The following is a 9558-nucleotide window of genomic DNA, read 5'->3' on the forward strand; positions in this document are numbered from 1 at the left end:
CAGAAGAAATAAGGACACACAAGCGGAAGGCACAGATCCCAAGAAAGCGAGATAAAAGTAAAGCGAAGCAAACCCAGCCCGTTTGCTTAGCCGCACCGGCAGCAGCACACGTAGGCAAATACAGCCACACCAGCCCGCTTAACAACAGCAGAAGGAGAAACACTAACAGCAGTAGTAGCACGACCAGCAACAGCAGCGGCTGCAACAGAAACACCAGGACGCAGCAGCACCAGCAGAGGCAGCAGCAGAAGCATCGGCCTCAGTAGTATCCAGCATCATCGGCAGCATTGGCATTTGCAACAGCAGCAGCAGCGGCAACAGCAGCAGCGGCGGCAACAACAGCAGCAGCGGCATCGGGAATCCATGTGTATTGACTTAATGTTGTAATGGAGGACAGACGAAGCCGACCGCAGCTGCAGGGGCCGCTGCTTCAGGGTCCAGGAGAGAAGGCGGTGGCGACAGTAGCAGCAGCAGCGGCGGCGGCAGCTGCAGCAAAAGATGCAGCCGCCGCAGCAGCAAACCCAAAGCTCCCACGCCGTCCTCCAGGTACTGCTTGCTTTAATTGTCATGTTATCTCTTCTGTGATGCCCATTTGCTTGTTGGGTTTGCTTGTTTTCTTTTTTTGCATGCTTTTGTTTAGCCTTAGTAGTTTTTCATTTCACTAATTTATTTTTTAGTTTGTTTGTTCAGTTGAAGTTATGGTGTTTGGTTCTATGTTTGCTCCTCTTTTGCGAGCGCTGGCTTCTTCTTTCTTTGGCAGATGTGTCCCTTACTGTATGCATTCTTGGATTCTTCTTCTTCTGCAGCTGCTGCTACCTTTACTGCTTTTGCTTCTGGTGCTGCGCAGGTCCGTCTCCTGAGTTAATTCGGCGGAAGTTGGAACAAGTCATGAGCAGCCGTGAAGTCTTCAGGCGAAGTGCCTCTGCATCCTTCAGGTTTGAACGCCGAACCATTTGCTGCTGTTGCTCGTGCTGTTGCTGCTGCTCTTCTTTCATCCGTCTGTCGGCCTATTCAACTGACTTTCCTGCTTGCGCTTTTGCTGCTGCTGCTGTTGTTATTGTTGTTTCTGCCTCTGCGTGCGATGACGGTGGTGCACTTGATACCCTTCGGTTTTCTGGCTATGTCTACAACTCATTTGCTGTTGTTTCTGTTTATTTGGTTGTTGCTACTGCTATTTGCAACCTTCAGCTCATGTAGTAAGCGTGGCGCCCTTCCTCATCATCATGCTGCTTGTGCTAAGTGCTGCATTTTATAATGATTTACTTTGATGGCCCTTTGTAACACCACCAACACATGGTGCTTATTCTTTGCTGTTGTGTATTGCCTGTCGCTCGTCATTCTCTGTTTATTGTTTGCTGCTTAATGATTGTTGCTTTGTGGTTTCGCCCAACTTTTTATTGCATAGATGCTTATTTGCTAGTTCGTTTGGCTTTTAGTTTATTAACTATATGCTTAATATTTGTTTATTGTTTGTTTATCAATTATTTGCATGTTACTTGTTCATTGTGTGGATGTTAAGGCAGTTTGATTCGCGGAACTGTGGTCATCTTCGCTTTTCGGAGGTCGCAGCACTCGTCAGTCGCCTCTGTGTGAACTTGCAACTGCCCCCAGTAGACGGTGAGGTCACTTGTTTGCTGCTGCGCCTAGCCAAACCGCCTGTTCCCCGCTTCTGCTGCTGTGGTTCCTGTGCTGCTGTTCGTGGGGCTTGCGCAATTGGATGGTGCCGGCGAGTGTGTTACTGCTGCTGCTGCTATTGCTATTGGTGTTGGAGTTGCTGTTGCTGCTTATCTACTGGTTTTGATTCTATGGTTGTTGCTGCCGCGTCTGTTTGTCCTAGTGCCAGTGCTGTAGCTGTTTCAGCTTCTCCGTTGCCTCCTAGCGTTGTCTGTCTGGAGGACACGTTGTTGTTGCGTTGACTAATTTGGAGCGGCAGAGAACTTTCTTTTTTTTTCATCTTTGCGCAGAAAAGGCACTACGGCAAATCTTCAATGCTTTCGATTCTTCGGGCAGAGGTTTCTTAGAGCTCGAGGATTTCTGCAGAATGGTCGGTTTTCTTTTCTTTCTTGTGTTTATTGTATGGCTCTTTTCTTCCTTTTATGAGATCCTCAGTTTGTCTTTCGCATTCTTTTGTTTGCCTGTCCTCTATATTTCTGGGTGTGTGTGCTGCTTGATGCTGCATTGCTTCTTTGCGTACAACAGCTACAGCACTTGTACTGCATTCTGTCAGTTGGTGGGCTATTTTTCTGTTATGTCGCCTGCGTTTTGTGCTTGTATTGCTGTTTTTCGTTTGTATACTTGCCTTTGCGGTGCGGTCATTTGGTTGTCGGCGATGCTGGTAGCCGTTGGCTGCTGTCTTCAACTGGGCAGCTGCAGCACAAACCATTGCATTGTTGTCTCATTGCTCCTTTGCTGCTGCTGCAGTATTGGGAAATTCTTTCTCGTGTCCGTGAAAAATATTACCCAGAAAAAACTATGAAAGTCCGTCGCTCCCTCTTCGTCGGGCGCCGAAACTTAGCACAAACAGGACTTGCGATCACAGGTAATTTGCTTGCAGTAGCAGCAGCAGCACCAACAGCAGAAGCAAAAGGTACAGAAAAAACAGCAGCAAAAGCAGAAGTTGGAGTAATAGCAGCATCTGGGGGGAGTAAAACCAGCAGAAGGAAAACCAAAGCAATGCCTGCAGGACCAAAGACAATACCAGCTGCTGCTGAAGCAGTAAATAGCAGCAGTAGCAGCAATCGCAGTTCCAGCAGCAGGCGAATAGGCATCAAGGGCGGTTCTGTATCCTGTGTTTGCTTGTTTGTTTGCCTCCCTAATATTCCTGCCTGTTGGTTGCTCTCGCCTGTCTGTATGTTTCTTGTTTATTTTGATTTTGTGTGTATATCTTTTCCTGTTTGGATTATCCCTCGTGCAGATCTGTTTACGTTTGTAAAGAAGCTGGGCTCTGGTTCCTTCGGAGATGTTCATCGAGTCATTGAGAAAAGGTTGGGCACTTACGTTTGCATGTTTGCTGCTGCTACGCAACACGCTTCTACTGCACTCATTTGCTGCTGCTGCGTTGCCCTGCTGCTGCTGCATGGAGTTGGTTCTGTAGCATTGTTGCCTTCTTCCTACTGCATATTTTAGATACTTCTGCTACTACAATTACTACAACTAGTACTATTACTTCTACTACCACTACCGCTATTACTAGCATTTCGATTACCGTTATTATTATTGTTACTACGAAGTTACATCTACTGATATTATTATTGCTTTTACTGCAACTATTAGCACTATCAATACTACTACTAGTACTAATACCACGACTACTACTACTATTACTACTACTACTACTTCGGTCAATACAATACTACTACTACTTCTTCCACTGTGACTCCTACTACTAATACTACTGCTATTCCTACTTCTACTACTACTATTGCTATTCCTATTACTATTAGCATTACTATTAATGTTACTAGTGCAATACCATTGCTTTTCCTATTGCTAGCACTCCTAATACTATTACTACAACGACTACACCTACTGCTGCTACTACGATTATTACAACTGCCGCTGAGGCTTCTGCGTTGTTGGCTTTTGGATGCGTCTCTACTATGTATGCACGACAGGAGAGCAGATGTGTGCATGTGAGTGCGCAGTAGCGGTCTGGAAAGGGTAATAAAGACGATTAACCGCGACAGGAGTCAAGTGCCTCGCGAGCAGATTGAAGCGGAGATTGAAGTGTTGAAATCGTTGGACCATCCCAACATTATTAAAATATTCGAAGTCTTTGAGGACTATCACAATGTGTACATCGTTATGGAGTGAGTGCGGCTGGTCGAAACTTGCAGCTACACCACAGAACCCCCCCTGCCCTCACCGGCTCCTGTAGCATTCATGAACCTTGTGCATCGCCTGCTCTTGCTTCTTCCGACCCACTGACTTGCTGCATGTGTCTGTTCCGAAATGCGGGGTACGGCCGTCAGAAACTCTTCTGGTGCTGCTGCCACAGCTTCGGCTGCGATTTTCAGTGTAGACAGCGTAGTGTGTATGTGTTGCCGTGGGCGTGGGCTTGGATTTGTGTGGGTGCTTCTTCTGCTGGGCGCAGGACATGTGAGGGAGGAGAGCTGCTGCAGCGCCTCGTTGATGCAGAGAGTCGGGGCAGCGCTCTGACGGAGAAGAGCGTCAGCGTTATCATGAGACAACTCATGAATGCTCTCGCCTACTTCCACAGTAAACACGTGGCTCACAAGTAAGCATCAGCTACGGTGCTGTAGACAGCTGCTGAACACCCACATCGCATGCAAGAACGGGACCCCCGAAGCCCGCCTGCATCGGCCTGCAGCCCTACAGAAGCTGAACAAGGCACAGAACCACAATATAACAGATACCGTGGTGCTGCGCAACTGCCAGCGGCAGACAGTGGCAGCGGAGCATCTGATGTACAACTGTCTGTGCTGGGTGTGCAGAGACCTGAAACCTGAAAACATTTTGTTCCAAGACAAATCCCCCGACTCCCCCATCAAAGTAATCGACTTTGGTAGGAAATGCAGCACATTGGAGCCACACAGCAGCAGTGTCTAATTAACCACACAACTCCTCTGGCAAAATAGAAGTATATCTGTTCCTGTGACTTCTGCTGCTGCTGCTGGTGTGTAGGCCTGGCGGAGTTGTTTGAGAAGACAGACGCACACAGCAAAAATGCAGCAGGTGGGGTTCGCTGTGAAGGGCACACAAAGCGTACCTTTGATGGCGACCACGGACGCTGCTGTGGAGGAAGGAGGCGGTATCCATCCATCATCGTTCTGATTATGTGGTTGAGTAGCTCGATAGTGGACGCAACTTCTGTCTGTTTATTGCTGCGCAGGCACTGCGCTGTACATGGCCCCAGAAGTCTTCATGCGCAACGTTTCCCTTAAATGCGACGTCTGGTCTGCTGGTCCGTTCTGCGACTGTCGAAAGGAACTCCCTAACTGCGTGTATTGCCACACACAGCACGCCTGCAACATCTTGTGATTCACTCCATTTGCTTTGTTGCCGCAGGAGTCGTGATGTACTTCTTGCTGACGGGTTGTCTTCCTTTTACGGGTGCCAGTATTGAGGAAGTCAAATACAAGGTTTGTAATTGTAAGCTCGTCATGCCGGCACGGTGACACACACCCGATCAGGTGTTTTTAGCGCCTGCCCCTAGGGAGTTATTGAAACGAGAAGTGGGTCTGTAAAGAACTAATATGCTGGCAATTAACGTGCAGGCGAACCACATTATTCACGGGAATGTGCGCATCTGACTAAAGAAGCAGTATCGCTCATTAAGTGGATGCTTGTCAAGCCGGAACAAGATCGCCCGACAGCAACGGAAGTCTTAAAACATCCCTGGTTCAAACAGGCAGATTTGAAAGACATCCAAATATCCCCCATCATATGCGAGAACATGAAGGTACGTGCCGTGAAAAGTTGTCCCAGCTTTATGTAGGATTAATCCCAATCGCCGTATTCAGAAGGGGCCGTCAACTTCAGAGGGAAGCGGCACAACCCTTCACCAGTATCAACTTCCGCCAACGACCAATCCACTGCATGCTGCCGTGCTCGATCTTGTTGCAGAAATACATGCGGCAGTCGCATTTGAAGAATGCGCTAGTCAACTTGATGGTCCACCAGCTAAATGTAACGGGACCTCAAATCCGTCAGATTAACGAAATATTCCGCAAACTGGACAAAGATGGCGATGGGACAATATCTCATTGCGAATTGACTGAAGGTGTGACGCTGCACTTGAAGAGCCAAGAGAGGTTGCACCATTGTTGCGGTTCCTACGTTTCAAGACAAATATGAACTTGTCGTGACCGAAGGGGAGGTCCACGTGCGAGTCAAGCTGCTACTTGTTTGGGTTTTTCAGGTCTTGCCCAGGTTGGGCTTCCCCAGTGGGACATCAACAGGATCATTCAATCTATTGACGTCGACGACTCAGGAAACGTCTCGTATACAGGTAACAAAAGAACTGTGGAATAGCGTGGCGTTTGCTCACCTTTCAACGTGCCCATTCAACTGAACACGGCGCTAGTGACAGGTGATTTCCAAAGGCTAGAGGCGTGTGTTTTTACACCCTGTCTCCAGAGTTTTTGGCAGCATGTTACTCATGGAAAGAATCGGAGCTCAACGTTATCTGGACTGCTTTTCAAAAGATGGACAAGGTAAGATGGATGCATTAAAGTGGGACATATGTAACTTCACTGTGTTTTCTCTAATAGACTCCTCTGTAGCATAGTATACAGCACTGATTTAGTTGGACGATGAGAAGCATGTGGGAAATTATATACACAGGATGGAGATGGGAAGATCTCTGTCCCGGAATTTGAAGCAGTTCTTGGTGGAGACGATTACCGTTTAGTCCCAAAGGATACAATAAAGGCACTCGTTGCCCAGATAGACAAGAATGGTGATGGCCAGGTTCGTCTAAATTTTGATATTTAGTCCCTACACGCATTGACTGTGTTGAACAATGCAGAGGGGGCCGATTACTGGATTGTATGTTTTGCATCATTTATGCTTGCGCAGATAGACTGGGATGAATTTTTGCAGTACATGAAGCTTAACTAAAGGAACGGTGGATCGCACAGACAAGATGCCGCCCACTTGGGCAGAAATGCTGATGATGAAAAACGTAGCCTACAGGGAACCTTAGTGCTGTAATAATGGTCTAGGGTTGCTTATGTGCAGTTTTTGGCTACGCCACACGAAGAGTACCGCTGCTGCGACCTTCGTGTTTTAGCCACGAGGTCCTCCAGTTGCCGTTTGCCGCTCACTTGTTTGTATGATGCTCACTGGTGAGTACGTGGACCAACACTTTGACAGGAGCACTAAAATTAGCTGTCGTGCCAAAGGGCAGACTTAGCGGTCTGCAGTAGTGAAAGAACCAGCACCACGGTATGCATATGCTGGTTCGTTCACTACTGCAGAGCGCACTCTCCGTGAACATCACAGTTTGTTTTGTAGTGTATGTACAACTATGGTCGGCGCACGACACTGTGCCCGGCTGCTCGTCACATCTTTTTCTGTTTCGCGTTTTTGGAACAACTCCCTTTGCTGATCATTGCGATGATTAGCTCTTAAATCATTTCTCCACAGTATCGCAATTGTTTACCTGCCTTCGCCAATTCGGCGTAGTCTGCTGGTCACCGGGCCTGTCAAGATGAGGCAACGCCAACCCACCAATTCAAAGGCCTTCGAAAGCTCCTCGGAGCCGCATGAAAATCCGGTATAATTGATACGCAGTATATAATTGATTCACCCTTTGCATACTAGGACTTCAGGGTGAGCCTGAAGACACGGGATCCCGTAATTCCAGGAACAATTCGCCACGGCCGGGGGGGCGACAGGACACTGACTACACGCCTGGTGGTATGCCAGCTGGGCAACAACGTGGTCTGCCGCCCCTCCCAAGAACTCAACAGCAAGGGTAGGTTTGTTAAAGAAGCTTTCCATAAATCGTGTGCCGCTTGAACCCGAAATCTGGCAGCAGGTCCGCAGCAGCATTTGTCCCTGAACGAAATCGCCGAACCAATAAGAAAAAACCTACTTTACCAGAGCGCCTGCGCAACGTGAACATCGAACCTTCTCAGTCTGTATCACAACCATCCCAACACCAATCGAGGAAAAATTCATTTAAGCCAAATGAAGCAAATACCTCCAACACACATGTGGAGGCCCACGAAGATTACCCATCCTCACATTTCCAACCTTATTCCTCTGATGAGCAGAATCACGCCGATTCACAGAAGCGGGAATTTCTCTCATCCTTGGAATATCCAGCTTGGCAAGCTTATGAGAAAGGAGAGCCTTATGACTGCGTTGAGCGAGCAAGAAAGCAGCAAGAGAGTTCTGTTCCGCAACGGCCTTCCGGCTTGCGCCAAATACCAGGTCACGGCATTGGCCAAGTCGCCAGCCATGACGCAGGCTCTGAAACACGCCAAGTCTCAGGCCAGCGCGTAGAAGAAGTTCTGACAAACAACTCGGGTGACAGTGCGGGCCACGAGGACGACCGTGCTTCCGACCACAACATGGACGATGCAGAATTACCTTTGGGAAATATCGGACTCCAGGACTCAAACGGAGTTCTCACTCGCACCACTACCCAAGTCCAAGGCCAAACATCAGTGCAAATCCTACGTCGCAGCTCGGCACACACTATAGGCCATAGCTGGGGACCAGTCCCAGGCCACGGCATCGGGCAAGTCCCAGCGCACCACAGCACCAGCGAAATCGTGGGCCATGGCGGTCGCCACGTACCAAGGAGGGGGATGGGTGCACCCAATGCAGATGAAACGAGTTATCCCCGCCATCGATTCAACCCACCGCAAGAAGCACACCATGTGCAGTCATACCAACCGCAACATGTACGCAAATATCCTCCCCCAATGGATGACCAGCAACATTTTCACGGCCCACGATCGCAACATGGGCACCCCTACAAGAGAGGCCACCAACATCAGCCATATCGAATGCATCACCACTTTCCGCAGCAGTACTGGCGTCCAATGTTCGTGGCACCTTTCAATAGAGGAACTGTTCAGCAAAACCGCCCACAGAACAGAAGAGCTTTTCAGTTTGATTGTTCGACCCCAGCATTCGTTCCCCAGTTCCCAGGGAATCGCCAACTTGAGCTTGATATTTTGGCCCAGGCAAGCTCTACTTCTGGGCAAATATATTTCGCGTTTATTCATGTATTTTAAAGACATCAGGCCTCCCTTGGGTTTGGTGGCCAGACGCCATGAACACGGAGAAATACCTGCGAAAACATAAGGACGGCGAGGGCCGAGTTTTCCTTCGACTCAAAGACACTCCACCCGAAAAACGACGAACCTCTCTTGACGAAATAGATATATGGGTATATGTTGGCACCGTCCCAACCAGCGTTGGGCGCAGACAGAACAAAGAATAGGCCGCAGGAAAAGCTGGTATGCAGCTGCTATCGCAAATTCAAAATTCGCGCCTGCTTGTTTTCCTAAACACTCAAGCCCTGTATACCAAAATATAGTAGATCCCCGGTTTGTCAGCCATGCCATTCGTGAGACGAATGGGCCTGAAGACCAAAACTTCGCCTATTATGGCGGTCCATTAGCTTTGAACCGTTTCAAATAAATTCTGCGTAGCTTCAGCCGGGCGGCACCTGAGCGGTAGGGGCAAGGCGCTCTCAGACGATGTCATTGCACGTCACAGTTGTCCAGGCGGGGGAGCCTCCTAGCATCAAACCACATTGTAGTATGATAGTGTAACATTAAAGTCTCTGTCGAATCACTGAGCATAAAACCGAAGGAATACCACGGAAGGCATGCACAGCATCAGAGAAATCAGCCCAGTTTTGTCATGCGCGGGTATGCTGGTGTGAAGTTAGTGAGATACATGCTTGATCGATGTGTTTAGATTCACATATTTATTAGAAGTCGACAAATTTAATATCCTAAGGGATTAGCATTCCTGTAAGGTTTAGAAACTGGCCCTGTTGTACGGACCCTCTGGACTGGCTGACTGGCAGCCAGCCATTACATTATACATGTAGCTTAAGCAGTTTCTCGT

At 48.4% G+C, this 9558-nt stretch overlaps 1 protein-coding gene across 1 annotated transcript; it reads left to right on the top strand.

Annotated features, from left to right (window-relative positions):
- Positions 1–386: 386 nt before the first annotated feature.
- Positions 387–8756, top strand: EMWEY_00027720 (CAM kinase, CDPK family, putative; the record flags this gene model as incomplete). Its single annotated transcript, XM_013481313.1, has 21 exons — positions 387–546; positions 848–935; positions 1520–1617; positions 1965–2044; positions 2422–2539; positions 2915–2984; positions 3645–3809; positions 4094–4237; positions 4455–4525; positions 4853–4924; positions 5029–5112; positions 5238–5422; positions 5587–5743; positions 5882–5971; positions 6112–6176; positions 6307–6432; positions 6703–6809; positions 7111–7240; positions 7296–7441; positions 7505–8663; positions 8748–8756. 21 exons carry the CDS (start codon positions 387–389, stop codon positions 8754–8756), a joined length of 3324 nt encoding a protein of 1107 aa, XP_013336767.1.
- Between the last annotated feature and the right edge of the window lie 802 nt (positions 8757–9558).

This window comes from Eimeria maxima, genomic scaffold, assembly GCF_000499605.1.
Source record: "Eimeria maxima Weybridge genomic scaffold, Emw_scaff310, whole genome shotgun sequence".
Lineage (NCBI taxonomy): Eukaryota > Apicomplexa > Conoidasida > Eucoccidiorida > Eimeriidae > Eimeria > Eimeria maxima.